At 30.2% G+C, this 18,458-nt stretch overlaps 1 protein-coding gene and 2 long non-coding RNA genes across 3 annotated transcripts; 1 reads left to right on the top strand and 2 right to left on the bottom strand.

Moving 5' to 3' along the window:
- Positions 1-399: 399 nt before the first annotated feature.
- On the top strand, positions 400-1,695 carry LOC149889360 (uncharacterized). The gene is made up of 3 exons (XR_016452226.1): positions 400-587; positions 833-916; positions 1,478-1,695. It is a non-coding gene; the product is annotated as an uncharacterized LOC149889360 (long non-coding RNA).
- A 3,556-nt stretch (positions 1,696-5,251) lies between these two features.
- On the bottom strand, positions 5,252-6,908 carry LOC149889359 (uncharacterized). The gene is made up of 2 exons (XR_016452241.1): positions 6,604-6,908; positions 5,252-5,989 (listed from the first exon to the last, which is right to left on the bottom strand). It is a non-coding gene; the product is annotated as an uncharacterized LOC149889359 (long non-coding RNA).
- Positions 6,909-12,920: 6,012 nt separating this feature from the next.
- LOC145183441 (ras-related protein Rab-27A-like) lies at positions 12,921-17,758 on the bottom strand. The gene is made up of 5 exons (XM_090086231.1): positions 17,450-17,758; positions 16,498-16,586; positions 15,422-15,567; positions 14,851-15,002; positions 12,921-14,744 (listed from the first exon to the last, which is right to left on the bottom strand). Exons 1-5 carry the CDS (start codon positions 17,615-17,617, stop codon positions 14,610-14,612), a joined length of 690 nt encoding a protein of 229 aa, XP_089942357.1. The 5' UTR covers positions 17,618-17,758; the 3' UTR covers positions 12,921-14,609.
- Positions 17,759-18,458: the final 700 nt, after the last annotated feature.

Raw genomic sequence — 18,458 nt, 5'->3', positions numbered from 1 at the left:
CTGGAAAATTCTACAGATATACTAACCCTCCAGAAATATAAATTTAACTTAACTCCTTGGTTTTCTCTTCACCCAAGGTCATATTTTCTTATGGCTCAAAGGGTTTTTATTGAATACATGTTTCCTACATTGGATTTGATTACAAGACCATAGAAGTTTTGATTTTAATCGAATTTAATTAATTTTTAGAAGTTTTCAGTAAGCTTAGATCTGCCAAAGATATTTTAGTAGCTTCTTGAATTTCAATAAGATTTCGAAAACATGTTCGTCGCTGCTTTTGAATATGTCCGACACATTTCCGCTTTTCAGGCATATTCCCATTCTTTTTATAGGGATTTGCTGCTTTGACATCATTATCCATGGGTAAAAACTCTGGAATTAATTTTTTAAATCACATTTTACAACCATTACAGCTTTTGGTAAAAATCTTTACTTCAATATACTTATCACCATAAACAGCATACAAAAACATTCAATGAACTTATAATGACTAATAGCAGAATTTGACTTCAGAAAACATAGAAGTGATGTCAAATTAAAAAAAAAAAAACACTCTTTTTGATATTTAAATTTAAACACCTTATGAAGTGAGTAATTACTAATGTTTGTAACTATTTATGTTTGAACTTCATTTTTAGTGACATATATATATATATATATATATATATATATATATATATATATATATATATATATATATATATATATATATATATATATATATATAGCCATAACTAGAAATATATTTCATATATTTCAGGTGTAAATAGAAATTTGGCTAAAAAATAGTGAAAGCTGAAACGAAGAAAATTTTGTTTGTTTTATGTTTTAGAAGCAAAGAGCCCCGTAACGCGTATAAAACCCGTTACACGTGAAATTGCGAAGCTGAACGCATTTATCCAATTATAATATCAATGTAAGTTATATATATAATTTTTGCGTTTGTGAAATCTTGTGATATGCTATTTACTTCATCAGGGTCATGAATTTGAAATTTTTTTTTTTTTTTTTACTGTTCTCCGGTTAAATCTATTGTTTTTCTTTGAGTTTTCTTCTTTGAAAGTACCCTCGCTTCTTAGCTTTCACCACTCTGTAAGTTTGTATTAATGTTTGGATTCTTGTTCTTTGGGCCTCTAAACTTACTAACATGATAATACAAATATTATGAGAGATATCTATGCAAAGTTAAATAGAATCGCACTTGTTTGAGTTTTAAACTTGACAAATAGTTTTTTTTGTTATAATTAAATTTCATTGTAACTAACCACACGTCAGTGTTGGCAAATTTTGTGAATTAGCGGGCTGAATAAAATAACAAAAGTAAAATTTAGGCAAAACAGTGTGAAACATTTTTTTCGTGACTAAGGTGTGAGTTTTATATTTATGCTGAAAAGATTTTGTAATTTGATAGTCTTATTAACTATATGGTGTTCCATATTACCTGAACTATTTTCTAAAGTAGAATGCTACTCTTTAGTTAACCATATGAAATGACCAATTCAACAATCGGCAAATCAACAATGGCCAGGTCAAAGAAACATACGAACATCATTTTTTAAGTTTCAATAAAATTATTCCATTAAGACTTTGTGTAAAAATTTAAATCTATCCAGTTTTGGCGTATTTTTTCCCCAAATCCGATGCACCTTTCAGGGCTCTTCAAATTTACTATTAAAATTCAGACGTCAATACCGGGCCGAGAAAAAAATTGTGTAATATCAAGTTGTATTTAAAAATGTTTTTGAACAAACCAAAGTTTAACCATAGTTACCATTATTTTAACATCAGTTTAACAAACAAACTGATAAATATCTTTAAATAAACATCATAAAACTATATCTTTTATTCTAAGTAACAATTTTCCTGACAAACTACAGGCTTCTTAGAAGCGAGCTCTAAATTGTTATATGCACGGTCTTGTAAAAAAATCATAAATAATGCATCAACTTTGTTAACCTTTGAAATGCTTACAATATCAGGAAAAGACTTTCTTTTCTTCCTTCTAATGTTAAATTGCAATTTAAGGTTCGATTTAATTTTGAATGTTTACACGTTTTAATTCACGATTCAATTTGATGCAGAAGTTATTCATTCAAAGGAGCATAGTTAGCTGAGAATTGTTACAACTGAAACTATTAGAAATGGAATTCTCAGCTAAGCTTAAGGAAATTGATAAAAACTGATCAAGAAAATCTAAAATGATATTATTATAAGAACTAGAGATTCTCAAATGGGATCACGGGGATGTTTCTCAAATGGGATCAGAGAAATGGGATCACGGGGATGTAATAATTTTTTAAAGATAAAGGTATCAAATATATTCTCACTCAAAATGTGGGTAGCAGAGCTCATTTTAATTGGTAATTCAAATCAAAATTCAAATGAGAATAAAAGTTCAGATCAAAATTTAGAACGAAAAATAACTAGCAAGGTATGTACTAAGCGTCTGTGTCTCGGAATCGTTTTCTCAAAATGAACCGGTACAAGCGTAACGAGACGAGAAATTTCCCTGAAAAAAAAAACTAGTCCGACTCTGACTCCTTCATAAGTAACCAATTTGTAACAACAAAGTTACTGTAGTAAAATGTTAACATTGGCTATTTCATCAATATGATACAAATAATCCAACCACCTAGTGCTATAAACACTATTTATTAGAAAACAATTTCTGAACAAACAACTTTTCTGAACTCTTGTTATCCAATAAACTCTTATGCAGTCGCTAATAACATTATGAATTTGTCAAAATCATGTTTGAAATATTGTCAGTTGGTCAGAAAGAACTTGTTCTTCTTTAAGCTCATATTGTTTAAGAGTCTTTTCTACTAAAACCTGGAGAAATTCGCTGGCGTGATTAGCTTTGGTGTCTTTTACTGCCAATGTCTTGGTAACTGCTTCATTTTTTTCAAAAAAGAATTAAACATTGGTTGCAAAATAGTTCACTCTGTTAAGAAACACAAAGCGTCCCTTGAGGGATTCATTAAGTTCTTCTTTTTGTTTAACATCTTCTTCAACCACTAATTTTCTAATACTCTCTCTCTCTCTCCAGAGAAACAAAGCTAATTGAATACTTACAGTCTTTCTGTTTGTGGAGCAGCTCTTTGTTGCTTGGTGGTGGCACGCCTAGCTTTCTACTAAGAATATGCAGCACAGTGTCAGACAATTTAAGTCGGGAGTTGGGGCACGTGAAGTTATCTAGTTTAAGAGATGGTAGAGGAGAGCGTAAGGGAGGTGATTTATGATTCTCGGTGATAAGCAGCAAAATACCCTATTGCTTATCACTGTTTTAAAGGCCTTAAAATAACATGTCAAACTCCTTGTTCTTCAGTTGTTGCAAACTACAATTCCCATTGTGGCTGGATATCCTAAAGCTTTCATAGCATCCTGGGACTTGTAGTTTTGTAACAACTGGAGGGCCAGAGTTTGATACTTATGCTTTATACTGTTAGAACATAAAATATTTTAATGAATAACATCTATAAAATCTTTATGAAAATTATGAAACTTTAAAAGATTTTTTTTAAACTGGAGTCGGAGTCGGTACACTTTTTCCCACTCCGACTCCAACCAAATTGAGCTCCGACTCCGACTACACGACTCCGACTCCACAGCCCTGGTTTTAACATATCAAACATAGTTTCGGGGAACTTATTTTTGTAATCATGTGCTACTTAGAAGTTTGTTAAAATGTTTTTTTTTTTTAAATAATGATTTATTAATCGAGAAGTATTAGACATTTGACATAGCTTTACATAACAACTTCAGTATTTCCTGTAATATACAAGTAACATTATTTACTTAAACATTACAGGAAACGTAATGTGATGATTGTCAAAGAAGTAATAACATAAAATGCTAAACAGTGTAAAGTGAAAAATTATATAAAGTACTCAAAAATGTTTCTGATACATATTAATGATTTTAAAAACAACAACAAAGAAAAGATTAGATCTTATCCCGAATGTACGTGAATTAGGAGTGGATAAATTAGGATAATGGAAGGATTTACTTAACGAAATTGAATAACAATATCAATAGTAGCAGCTGAAATAAATAACGGTAATTGTGCCAGAAATTCATTATTTAAATTTCACATTAAGAATTAACTAGTATGTCTCGTCTCGTCTCGGTATCGTCCCGGATTTCAACTGAAAGATGAAAATTGTCTCGATTTTTATCGCTAATCGGGGCAAAGCCCTCATCATTCATTTGTATAAATCAACATTACTAAACGATCGATTAGCATTTGAATGTCTTACCACGTGTTAAGTTCATAAAATCCCTTCAACTGTTTTAACCAGAAAGAGGAGTAATGCAAATATTAGTGATTTGGGAGTTTCTTTTTACCAAAGGTAGGATTGACCATGACTTCAGGTTTTTAAAACTAAAAAAACCCAAGGCCTTCAACAGGACTGGTTAAAAAGTTCATGCAAGAATTATTCTAATAGCCTATCATTAACTAGATCAAAGAAGATGAATTTTTATTAGGATTTTTATCTTTGGTTTAGTTTCATTATCTTTTTAAAGTTTTTAATTTAGTAAATAAGAAATGATGTTATTCAAACAATTACTTACAGGGTGCGGAAGCAATTCGCGGACTAAATTAAACCGGAGTTTTGTTATTTTTGTGTTTTATTGATACTTTATGTTGTTTTGACAACAAAGTTAAGAAAAATAGTTTTGATTTAAAAAGTTTAAAGATTGAAGCAAAAAGAACTAAAGCGTTAAATTTGATTCAAGCGGGTATAACTACAACAGAAGTGATCGGAATATCTGTAGTGTCTAAAAGTACAGTTTATAAGGCAAAAAAACTTGATATTGTCGAAAGAGCTCATTTGCCAACACCTGTGAACAAAAAAATTTACAATAAGTTTACTGAACATGTTGAGAAGAACCCTATCATGCTCTTATTGATAAAATAAAAAAAACAACAACTTGATTTTACATCCAAAACATAGGGGAGAGTGGCCTTCATACTGTGAGGGCGGCGTTTTTATAAAAGAATTAAAATATTTTAATATTGTTTATTTGTTTGATTTGTAGTGAGATGATGAAGCTAAGGAATTAGGGATGTGGAAAGGTATATGTGGAGGTTGGGAACAAGGTTGATGGTGTGGGGATTACTTGGTTAGAAAAGGGCGAGGTTAAGGGATAGTTTCGTTAGAAATAAGCAAGGTTTAATTGTTAAAGGGCTAAGGTCCTATTTGCCATCCTCAGTATATTCTGTTATATAATAAAACTCAACATTCTATTAGTGTGTAATGGTTAGCACTCTTTTGCTCATAACATTTATGTAATACAAATAATTTTCTCTTGCAGTGTTCAATACTATTTATATCAATTACTCCTCTTTTTTATATCTTCTTTTTATTACAAACATCTCTTCTTTATTTGAAACTTCTGGTTATTCTCCTTTAATCAATCCTAAAATCATCCTCTTTTCTTCTTTTATTCAACTGCTTACAAAACTGCTTGTTCATCAAAGTAACTTTCTCATCACAAAATTCTTTTTAAAATTTTTCTTAAAACTTTCTCTTTAAAACTTTATCTTTCCAAAGTGATGAACATACTCATCCGTCCAAAGAGACGAACATACTCATCCATCCAAAGAGACAAACATACTCATCTGTCCAAAGAGACGAACATACTCATCCGTCCAAAGAGACAAACATACTCATCTGTCCAAAGACATTCAAAGACTTTTTATTTTAACTTTAATAGTTTTTGGTTGTTTTTCTATTGTGATACCTATTAATCTTTTATTTATGTAGCAGGTTGATGAGTCTTTGCATTTACATCTTTTCCCAGTTGTATTTAATAAGTCTTATGCTTTATCGTTTATGCGTCTTCATGTTTACATCTTTTCCTACTTGTATTTAATTTTTCTTCTTATGCTTTATCACTTAATTATTTGAAGAGTTGACGAGTCATCCTGCGTACATTTTTTTTTTTTTGTTGTTTTTAATTTAGTTCTTCCTCCTCACAATATCTAAAGAACAAATATTTTTTCACTGAAGATAACTTAACTATGAAAGTCTTTATTAACTGATTAATGTAGACGTAAACCCTATTATGTTTTTAACCATGATTTGACTTTATTATGTTTTTAACCATGATTTGACTTTATTATGTTTTTAACCATGATTTGACTTTATTATGTTTTTAACCATGTTTTAACTTTATTATGTTTTTAACAATGTTTTGACTTTATTATGTTTTTAACCATGATTTGACTTTATTGACTGCACTTTTATTAGAAACAAGCTTGAACTTTCAACAAGGCACAAATTTTTATTTGTTTCAATTAATTGAAACAGTTCATACTTTTGAAAAAAATACAGCAATAAAACACATGGTTTTTAAGAAATTACAAAAATGAAAGATTTTTTAAAGATATCAAAATAAATAAAAACAAATATTTAATCCTGTTTTTTTCAGTCTTTTTTTAATGGATTTGTACATGATGACAATCCTAGAAATACGTGATGATAATCCTATAAATACGTGATGTATGCATGAAAATTTGAATATTTTTACTTTACCTTTAGAAGTCTTAATAGTGCATATATTGTTTAAGTAACTGATTTGTTTCACAAGACTTACTTCTGGCTAGTATTGTCATCTCATCTTTAACTTCAGATGAATGACCATTGTTAGAAGATTGACATAAGTGAATGCAGAAGCTGCAAAATTTGTATCAGTAAAATATTTATGTCCAAAGGCCATAACTACTTAGTCTAAACTCTTTTAGAGTTTAAATAATGCTGTTTGACCATAAACCTCATGAAACAATTACCTTGATTACCTCAAAATACCTCACCATACTAAATTCTACTTCTTGCCAAGGAATTCACAAACGCATCCGTTTTTTCCGCATAGTTTTATCGTACTCATGGCCGCCGAGAGGGGGGAGGGAGGTGGACGGGGAAGATTCCCGGGGCCCCGTGTGTGTACAAACAAATTTTTAAAAATAATTTTCAAAAAATTTAAATAGTTTTGATTTTAAAAGATTTAACTAACTTTTATTTTTAAACTTTCGATGCCCAGAGCCGCTTTTTTTGGTCCTGGGTATATAATTGATCCTAATGAGGGCCCCTTAAAACTTCCCCGGGGCCCGAAATTTCTCTCGGCTGCTATGACCGGCTATTATGTACCAAGCGGTCTAAGAAATGAGCTGTTTAATGGTTGGAGTCTATATGTGGTATGGAGAGGTAACTGTTCGCACTTCAGCATCGCGTGCTAAAAATTTTTTTGCATGAATGACATGGTCACCAAGTATTAACATAACATTTGATGAATTTACAACTTTAATTAAATGTTTGAGCCACTCTAAAAAACCTTTATTGGTTAAGTATCCAAGAAAATGACAACTTTTCTCAAGAATACAAAATATTAGTTCTAGTGGTGTACTATATTTTATATTTTTTTAATACTTTTATATGTATTTTATATAATTTTGGCTGCGTCCTTTTGCGTTCATAAATTAACAGGTGAGACATTGAATGCTGCTGAAGATACAACGTCAGTCACTGACGCAGTTTTCGTATATGCAGCAGGATTCCGACTCGTTTTTTTACTTCTTACGCCAATGATTTTCATTTGACCATTTTGTTCTGTTAATAGGCTAGTTTCATCTATATTATAAAATTCTGTGCGCTCAATAAATGTTAATTCGGGTTCACGAAGCAAAGGATTGTGGAATTTTTCACACGAATGTATAATAATAGCACTTTGTCGAATGCTAGTCGACAAAGATCATCTATCCTCAATCCAAAGTACATTGATGCAAATAACAAACAATAGTGAGCTAATCCTGCTTCAACTTTTAATGACAGTGTGTTAGCTCGACCATGAAGTTCAACATTTGCAACAGCAACTTTGTATTATGTCATGACAATGGCGGTTTTGGTACACAGATTACAAGTGATAAGAAGCTTCAACACGCGCATGTCTTCTTGGTGAACTTCTGCGTCATTTCAAATTTTCTTTTTTCTATTCTCCAAATATAAAATAAAATTATATCTAATATAATTTTATCTAATATTTTATCTAATCTTTATAAGATTAATTTAATCTAATAAAATTATATCTTATATAATTTTATCTCATTTTAGATGGAGATTTTTTTGAATAAAAATTAACCAGAAAATTTACCCAATTAACTAAGTTTTTATATTGAAGGTATAATTTTAGCCTAAGTATTAATAGGTTTACAATAACAAATCGTGCTATCAAAGAATATTTATATAGAAATCAAACTTTTTTTTTCTACGCTGTTTTTTTAATTGTAAATAAGCAGATTAATACTAAATTTATTTAACGAACGTAACATTGAAATACCATCAGGATACATTTTAAAAAATTAATGCTTAGCAGCAAATTTATGGGTTAAGTCAGTTTGATCTTCGTAATTCGATACAGAGTTTATTTAGTTAAAAGCTATTGATAAGACTCTTATCAGGATACACTTCTTTTTTTTTTAAGCTTAAAAAAAAAATATTTGTTAATGCGCATGCCCACAATAAAGTTCCATTACGGAACTGCCGTGTAAGAAACCGAGCAAATGGGCCAGAAAAAACCGGAAAGTTTCTTATTTTAAGATTGCTTTTTTACAACTCTTGAACTAAACGTTTCTTGAGAGCTTCTTAAGTTTCAGATTATCAACAGGGAGAAAAAGTAAATAAAATGCAATTTGAAAGCATGTTGAATAAGAAAAAATGTTTTACAGTTAGTCAACTAAAAATTATTTGAATTCCATCAAACATCATTCAATGTAATATAATCCTCCCGATTTTTCCCTGAACAGAACACAAACGAGGAAACATTCCTCAAGCTCTTAATATAGTAAGTTTCTTATCGAAAAGTAGAGACCGCCGATTCGTTACTGTTTATCGGTTTGCGGATTGTGCACCGAATTATCTATGCTAAACGGTTCAAACTACTTACGGATTGATTTGATCCGAAAATAATTTATCGGAAAATAATTCGTTAAAATTTTTTCGGATTATTTTTTCGGATTGCAATCCGATTCGATACTTTCGGATCGGATTGCAATTCGAAAAATTTTTTTCGAATTGGAATCCGAACCGATATTATTTTTACGGATTTATACGGATTCAGAATAAAAAAAGCTTTCGAATTAAGATTCATTTTTATTTATTTATAATATTCAAATATACAATGAAACGAAATGATTTCCTTGTTAAGAAATAAAAAAAAGTCAAAATCACACTGAAAGTTAATCATTTTCCAAATTCATTTCCTGGCCACACAATGTCTTGAATTTTACTGAGTTGCTTAGTGTTTTCTTTCATATATACCAACATCTCAACCTTTGAGATTGAAAGATTGGTTCTTCTAGAGCTGTATATATTCCCTGCTGTTGAGAAAACTCTTTCAGATGTTGATGATGCAGCAGGTATACAGAGGTTTTTTCTGGCTAGCCTTGACATTATTGGGTAAATATACTGGTTTTGTTTCCAGAATTCCAGTACATTTGTATTTGCTGGAACTGGTTTTGAATTCAAATACCCCTCAATTTCAGTAGAAATGGCTTTCTTGGTGCTTGTTTCACCTCCAGGATTAATGTAACCTGCACCAAACACTTTCTTCCTCAGTTGTTCAGTGAAATCAAAGTCGTCATCATCTTCATCATCCAACATTAAAGGGGAAGGAGTGCTTTGGCTAGCCAAAATTTCTTTTTTTGACAGTTCTTCCATAGCTTTTTTTACTGCAGTTTTGACTACTTCAAATTTTTCCCCCTCATCCACAAAGCACATGCCCTTGCTGTTAGGATCTAAAAAATGAGCTATAGAGAATTCAATATTCATCAACTCCCCTTCGAATCTTTTGTTTAGATCTTCATTGAAGTAGTGAGCAAGCTCTGATAACACCTCGGTTTTTGGCTTGATCATCTCCCTTTCTAATCTTCCTCTGATGTTGTATAGGCAATTAATAACGGAACAGATGCTAACATTCTTTTCACTGCTGCATTTCTCAGAGAATTCTGAAAAGCCTCTCAGAAGCCGGATGACAGATTGAATAGATTCCACTTCATCATCTGTTGGTAAAAGATCTGTCAACTTACAACCTCCAGAAACAGTAGGGTTTGGATTCTTTAAAGAATGCATCGCCGGAAGAAGATCCACCACAGACTCCATTTGATGGAGGTCAGAGTTCCATCTTGTGGGGCATCTCTGTACTAACTTCGTTCTGGAGTTTTTTAAGGCTTTGGCAGCATTAACTAAAGTCATAGCTTTTTGAGAGGACTGGTTGAAGTGACCTACTAATTTTGTTATTTTGTGGTTGAGAATTGACCATTTTGGACATCTTTTATCATCGACAGCACCACTGACAACTAGATTTAGACGGTGGTCGACACACCAAATTGCACTTTGAACCCCAATTGATTTCCTAACACCTGCTTGGACATTAGCTGCACCGTCGACTGTTATCCAGGTTTTGACTCCAAAATCAAGTTCCAGTTTGTTGATAGATTCATTGAGCTTCTTGGCAATATTGTCGGCAGTATGTTGTTCGGGGAAGTAGGACATTTCTACCAAGAAGCGCTTTAATTGGAACTTTGAATCTATATAGTGGAGTGTAAGGCTCATGAAAGACAAATTGGTGTGATCAGTGGTCCACACGTCGGATGTAAAGGCCACTCCATCAAGATTTGACTTGTCTGAATTGAAAATGTTTTTTACTTATTCCTTGATGAATTTAAAAAGGAGAGGAATGTATTTTGTAGATATATTCTTTGCTGTAATGGCTCTGAATTGACCGTTGGTTGCAGTTCTCATCATCCGGGTGAATGCGTCAGTTTCTACAATAGAAAATGGTTGAGTGTCCTCAATCACCCATTTAGTAATGTCAACAACAGTTCTTATTTGATTGATGTCAGTAACTTCCCATTCAGGTTTGGTAGCCTGTTTTCTGCCTTGCAGTGTCTGTGTGTTGGAAGTGCCACAAGTTCCACTTGGTCCAGGCTGTGGTGATACTGGTGTATCTTTTTGTGTTTGTGGACATCTCCTCTTTTTTCCTCTTTGTTGTGTTTGTTCAAAATCTGAGTCTTCAGAGGCAAGCTCATCAAAAATGTCTGGTATTGTTGATTTTTGCTTGTCTTTCCTTTCTAATTGATTATATAAATTCAAGTGGACTCTTTTCAAATGGTTCCTTAAAGGACTTGTGGTGCTTTTATTGATTAAGTATATTTTGCCACAGGCCTTGCACTTTGCCTTGTTTTCCTCCACATTGTTGAAGAATTCCCAAATATTAGACAGCTTAGGCATCTGAAAAGAAAAAAAAAGTGAAATAAAAAAAAAAGAAACGAATCGGATTGAGTTTGCCATATCGGATCGGACGAATATTTCGGATTATTTATTGAATTTAAAATCCACAAAAACGGATCAGATTGTTAATAAGGATTACTTTTCGGATTAAAAATTCGAAAACACGGATCAAATCACATTTTCGATTTACTGACTTTTTATTGAAATATTTGCCTCAATATTTCCTTAATATTTGCCTTAATAAAACGTGATAGTTTTTGATGCATACAAACAGTTTCCGAAAAAGAACTAATTATTTATTAAGTTATTTGAAAATTTTCCTTAATATTCGTCTTAACAATAAATGATATTTTAGAGGCATGCATAAAGTTTTCAATAAAAGAACTAATTATTTGCCTTAATTATTGAAATGAGCGTAACAATTTTTCAAACTAGTTTTTATCTCTATTTCTATTTTTATTTCTGTTAATATTTAAGTAGAAGAAATATTACAATATAAATTTTAGCGGACCAATCCACTAATTGAAGCAATCCGCAAAGCGAAATAATTCGCAAAGGAATTCGATCCACAAAAAAAAAAAAAAAAAAACCCGCAAAAATTCAGTTTGAAATATTCTTAACTTTTAAATCAAATTAATATAATATTGGCTTACCGTAATAAATGTAGGTGAAGAATAGTAGACTTGATCTGTTGAACGAATTGTTGTATGTTAAGATTTCAAAATAGAACTGATTGAAAATAAAAAAGAAATCCACTATTTATAGGACGCGCACATAATAAAAACGTAATTTTTTTGGACCACACCATTTAATGGTGACGCGAACGGAACGCGATTCGTATAATTCGCTAAACGAATTAAAGTTAAATTGATTTGTAAAAATTTTTCGGATTAATAATCCGAACAGCAAAGAGAATCCGCAAAAAAAAAAATCCGCTAGTGGTTCGTAAATTAGCTTTCGGATTATTAATCCGAAAAATTTTTACGAACTGACTATTTTAATCCGCAAAATAAGTCGGATTGGCTTTTTGCGGATTTTACGAACCGAATCGGCGGTGCCTATCGAAAAGTGATTTTGTACAAATAGTTTCTTAAAATTTTTGGGCTTCTAGTACTAGTTTCTTATAAAAAAAAAACAAAAAAAACGTGTAAATCCGTTGCAAAACGACTGATCAATATATAAAATTGCTTCCTGCGTCTGAAGCAACTTTTATAATAAATAAAAGATAAGTGTATAAGATAAAACTTTATGAATATATGCTTGTAAATTTTTGTTTGCAGATTTGTTTCTGTGTAGAAAATCTAAAAACTTATGCTATCATTATTAAGGAACCTTCATTAGCTGGTTTAGTATGTAGAAGATATTGAGGACATCCCATACAGCTTACGCAGAAGATTCTTTTAGAATCCTTTAAAGATAAGTCTTTAAAGATTCCTAATTCAAAATTTTGCATTTTCTAACTTTTTGTTAGTCTTCCCGCCATTCGAATCGCATCAGATTCGAATGGCGGGAAGACTAACAAAAATTCTAATAGTAGACAACGAAGTATCAAATCAATATCCTTATTAACAACAATTTTAAGATTATTAGGCATAGTCTGAAAGAATGAGAGCCTTTGATATTATGGGAACTTCATTTGCTATTTCCAAAGTTCATGTAATTTACATTCACTCCGATATTGCTGTCCGTTGTAGACATTTCATGTTCAATAACGAGAATCTTTTTAAGTTGTGAAATAAAAATTCAAAAAATTGTTTTCTCAAAAAAGCCGCAGTTCGGAACTAAAACTTTTTGCATATCAACTTTTGCTTCACAATATATAAATATATTTTATCTTTATATATTCACTGCATACTTTAGTTTCTTTTATAAATGCAGCTTATGTAGGGATGATGAAGACAATTGTGATTCACTATATATCGATGGTGCAGCGAACCAACGTAGCATTTACGAAAAATTTTTTTCGATAATTTTGAAATTCAAACCAGTGAATATTATGGTAAGTTTTAAAACGTTAAATTGTTGACCAGATTTCAATGTTACCAGAATTTTGATAGTTATTATCTTTCAACGTAAATTTTTACATATGTAATTCAATTTTACCGAAATTTGTACTTACTACATTTGTGCAAAAGATTTACTAAAGAAACATTTTCTTCAAACGATAGCCTGAAAATGATAAGTCTTAAATGGCACTCAAAATAAATGGAATACTTGACATTCCTTCGGAAATAGAATTTGTTGAAGCATCAGTGAAGCATGTCTTTCCTTGGCAGATGAAAGCCTTGATCAACACAGACACATTCCTTGACAGATGAAAGCCTTGATCAACACAGACACATTCCTTGGCAGATGAAAGCCTTGATCAACACAAAAAGATTCGCCAGATGTAGTTTGTAATAGTCTATCCAGAAATTAAAATTTACAATAAACGAAAAATAACCTCAGGTAAAAAGAAAACGAAGAAAAGAAGATTTTCTTTTTCTAACAATTGCGAGACGTTTTAAACAACAAAACATAGAAATTCGCAAAGCAAATATTTACAAAAAGGCATCTCAATCTAAGATTTTCAAGAAAAATTGTAGCATGAAACTGAAGTTTGTTTCGATAACATGTTATTTACACAGCAAAAAAGGAATGTTTAATATTTTAAAATACGAAAAAACTGGGACTAAATAAATAATATTCTATAAAAAAAAATCATTTTGCATTTGTCTAAACTAAACAAAAAATCATAAGATCTGTTTGTTTCACATTTAGAATGGAAAAAAAAAAACAAAAAAAACCCATTATAATCAAAAATATGAATTATTACATCTATCTCTTTTAACTAAAAATATACTTTAACTAATTCTTAAAAAGAAAAAGCAACTTTTCTAAAAACGCGACTCAAAAAACAAAAAACAAAAAAAACAAAAAAAAAAAAAAAAATAACAAGAAATGAAGAAAGTGAAACAAAGTAAAAAACATATATATATATATATTTAGAGCATATTTATAAAAACCTAAGCAATTTTAATGCAGCTTCTTTAAGGCATTAAAAAAAAAAAAAAAAAAAAAATACATATGCATTTATATATATATAATATATATATATATAAGAATAATAAATAGAAAATTAATATAGCCCAAAAACATAAGATTTTTAACTGTCTATCTTTTATGTAGAAGAAGTTCCCACAGAACTTCAACTTTTTATTCATCATTCTGTTAAAATAAATAAATTCATTACTTAAATACACAAACCATTCAACCAACAACACTGTACAATGACTTTGTTTTCATGACCAGAACATATAAAAGTAAAAATGGAGATTGCTAACAAGAGCAATTGTTTTTGCTTTCTTCGTGTGCTTCATCAATTTCTCTTAACTTATGTCCACGCTCCACACCGTTAGCAAGACCAGGAGGTAATGTTGCTTTATCAACAGAACGTTCCATTTGCTCCATAATCTACATAGAGAAGGGCTACATTATGTTATTGTTGCTACATTATGTTACTCTATGGTTCACCCCTTCAAAAAGGAAAAAAAAATCTTAGAAAATTTGTACACTTTACCTGATCTAAAAGTGATTGCACTGCCTCAGATACATTTTTACCTGTTTTGGCACTTGTTTCAAAGTACTGAATACCAAGACTCTCAGCCAATTGCTTTGCTGCAGCTTCTTCCACAACTCTGTCGTCGAGATCAGACTTGTTGCCAACCAGAACTGAAATTAAAAATTTTCACCTTAAAAATTAAAGCCATTAATTTTTTAACTAAATTTAAAAAATTTGCATGAAAGCAAATCCTAAAATTCTATGCAGTCTAGTGTTCTATTCAGTCTAGCTACAATACTTTTTCAACATTAAATTGGTAGCACAATACAGTTTATTCCATATTCTTCCCTTCCAAAAATAATTTATTGGGCAAATCTTAACATATGAAATCTAAATAACAACTTTGTTATTTCTTAGAAATGAAGATTTAATTCCAAAAATGACTTGAAAACTATTTTTAAATTACAACAATCTTCTAAACTGAATGAAGAATAATAATGAAAAATAATGATGAAGAATAATGAATGAAGATTTAATCTTCTAAACTTGTGTTTGGTGTAAAGCATACAAAAAAATTACACAAATATACCAATGATTGGATCTTCACAATACGCATGTGTCTGTAATTGAGACAGCCAACATCTAACATTTACAAATGACTCTTCATGTGCAAGATCAAATATAAGCAAAAAGCCCATTGCATCTCGGAAAAATGCAGTAGTCAAACTTCTAAATCTTTAATTGACATAAAGTGAATTACAGCAAGGAAACTTTTTAATAAAAATCTAAAAAAAAAAATCTAATAACCTCTCAAAAATAAATAAAAATAAGAATGCTTTGGGTACAAAAAAAAAAATGCAATTAACTGGTTCACTTTTATTTTAAAACTGTGTAAGTGTCTATATATATATATATATATATATATATATATATATATATATATATATATATATATATATATATATATATATATATATATATATATATATAAAATTAAAAAATCAGAAAAGCTTCAAAGCTATTTTAGTTTTACCACAATAAAGAGTTAATTTTTAGACAACTAAATCTGACATTAGACAACTGTATAATTAGCAAAATTTTTTAATACAGTTTTTTTTTTAGAGATCTTTACCATAACATATTGGTTTGATGACTTCATTGTATAGCAAGTGTACAGAGAAATATGTTCATACATAGAAAAAAAAGTTTACAAAGAGTTTTATGAGATAAATTTCATAATTTTAACATTTAATGCAATTATTAAAAATTTAAAAGATAAAACTATTGAAGAACTTTTTTTTAAAGATGAGACTGAGCATACAGGGCCATCAGAAATCCCTGTATAGATGGTAGAGGAAAACAGGAGATGGTAAGGAATAGGGAAAAGGCATATTCCACCTTCTCACTCCCCTTTGATAACTTTCAGTAAGATTAATGTGGCATTTTTTCATTGTTGATTTACCAAGTAATTTTTCGTCATAAAACATTTACTGAAAATATGCGAACAATTTTTTTTATTTGAATCTTGCTTTTAACAAATCTATTTTTTTTTTTTTTTTTTTTGTAACATTCATGATTATGCCTGTCCATCCCCTCAATCTACAAGACTTTTTGACTCAAAAGAGCTACATAAAAGTTTTGGATAAATTACAAAGTTCTATTTACCTTTCCTGACCAGCAGTATCCCATAACTGTAAATGAACTCTTTGCCCTCGAGCTTGCTTTGTGCCATCTGCATTTCTCCCATGATAAACCTATGAGATTTTTTTGACAAAATAATAAAAGTGAAAAGTTTTGGCAACTTTAAAAGCTGCCAAAATTAAAAAAACAAGAAAAGAATATAGTCATAAGAATATTAAAAAATACTACTGACAATTTAAGAATATTTAAGAACATTAATGTGACTTCCTAATAATTTATTGAACTACTAGTTTAAAATATCTGAAATTTAGAGTCTTTTTAAACTTTAAAATACCAATATAAATATAAGTATGTATATATATGTGTGTGTGTGTGTGTGTGTGTGTGTGTATATGAAAAAAAAAAAGAATCTATTGCTTGGTTCTACAAGGACTAATCACTAAATTTAATGAACTTTATTTATTGTCTCTACAATATTCTAAGTAACGTATCTTGTGTGGTGTACATAGGACCAATATTAAAATAAGTAAAGACATTTAAAGAAGTAAGAGTCAATGTTCTCTATCAAGACAGAAAAATTGTCATAAAAAGGGTTAATGTGCTTAGAGAAATTTAAAAAAACTGGAAATTTTTCAAAATAAATGATTATGAGTTTAAATGTATGTAAGATTAGAAAACAAAAACAAAAAAGTCATTTGAAAAAAATCATTTTACTGCTGATTAATTTGAATAGAGCATATCTTTAAATTGTAGCTGTAGCTACAATTGAGATTTTGGACTATATATATATATATATATATATATATATATATATATATATATATATATATATATATATATATATATATATATATATATTTATATATATATAAAATGTAAACACACACACACACGCACACACACACACACACACACACACACACACACATACATACATGTATGTATAAATGTTAGAAGAACAAATTTAGGCAAGTACCACTCTTTTCTCACGAAAATCTATGCCCACTGTAGAAATGAATTCTTCAATGAATTTTCCGTCAGTGTATTGAAAGAGAAATGTTGTTTTTCCGACGCCTGAATCTCCAAGTGCTAACAGCTTAATTAAATAATCATAATCTGCCATTTTTTGAGGTCTTTCCTCCATAATCTAGTGAAATAACAGTTTTTACAACATTTGTTGAAAGTGGTTTTCAACAGTTGATTTTAAAATTAACTGTTATTTCTAGTCGTTTTCGTAACTTTTGCTAATACCGTACACCAGTCTACATAAACTTGCTGGTTATTGGGTAATTAGCCTCGATTTCAAACATTAGGCGAAGCCCTTACAAAGTTGCTCGAACTTAAAATCTGAATTCGGCTTAACTCAAACCGAAAGAAAAATAGAACTTTTAAAAGATAGAATGATTTTAGAACCGAATTTTTCTTTTCTTGCTGGCATCAAAGGCTTCAAGTTCAAGAATTTTACATAGAAAAATTTCAGCATTAAAAATCATTGGAATCGAATTTTGGATCGAATCTTGTAATATTTTAGCATCAATGTTTTGTCGCTGTATTACGGTATGTTATTGTAGTGCAGAATACATACACAGGGTTCCTTAGAGGCGATTTTGCTGACATATTGTTCCAGAGCCCAGCAACATACTAACTTACATTTAATAAAGTATTGTTTTTAAATTTTTGCAGAGCAGCAAATTATGTTGATATCCTTGTTCCTGAAGTATAAACTTAAAATATAATGTAAATACAATTATAAAAAAATTTTATGTATTAGAAATTGATTTTAAGAATTAATTAAAAGAAATTTAAAATAAAAATTTTAATATTAAAAAAATCTAAAGCGCTTTTTAAGCTTTATCTCTCTCTAAAACTCTCGTCTAAACGTTCAGTTTGCTAGGACAGAGTGCAGGAGCAATGTCGTTTTTGGGGTCCAAAAACGACATTGCTCCGAGACCCTGAATCACTTTCAGTGGTCCTGTGTAGTATAG

Source organism: Hydra viridissima, unplaced genomic scaffold, assembly GCF_058129835.1.
Source record: "Hydra viridissima isolate aposymbiotic clone 2 unplaced genomic scaffold, HvirCarnegie_v1 scaffold_4, whole genome shotgun sequence".
Classification (NCBI taxonomy): domain Eukaryota; kingdom Metazoa; phylum Cnidaria; class Hydrozoa; order Anthoathecata; family Hydridae; genus Hydra; species Hydra viridissima.
This window is presented reverse-complemented; position numbering and strand designations above follow the sequence as displayed.

Coding starts and splice junctions, on each gene's coding strand:
- LOC145183441 (XM_090086231.1), bottom strand. CDS start 17,617: ATGGAGGAAAGACCTCAAAAAATGGCAGATTATGATTATTTAATTAAG. Junction 15,568..16,497: donor GATACTGCTGGTCAGGAAAG/GTAAATAGAACT, acceptor TGTCAATTAAAG/ATTTAGAAGTTTGACTACTG. Junction 14,745..14,850: donor TGCAATCACTTTTAGATCAG/GTAAAGTGTACA, acceptor TTCTCTATGTAG/ATTATGGAGCAAATGGAACG.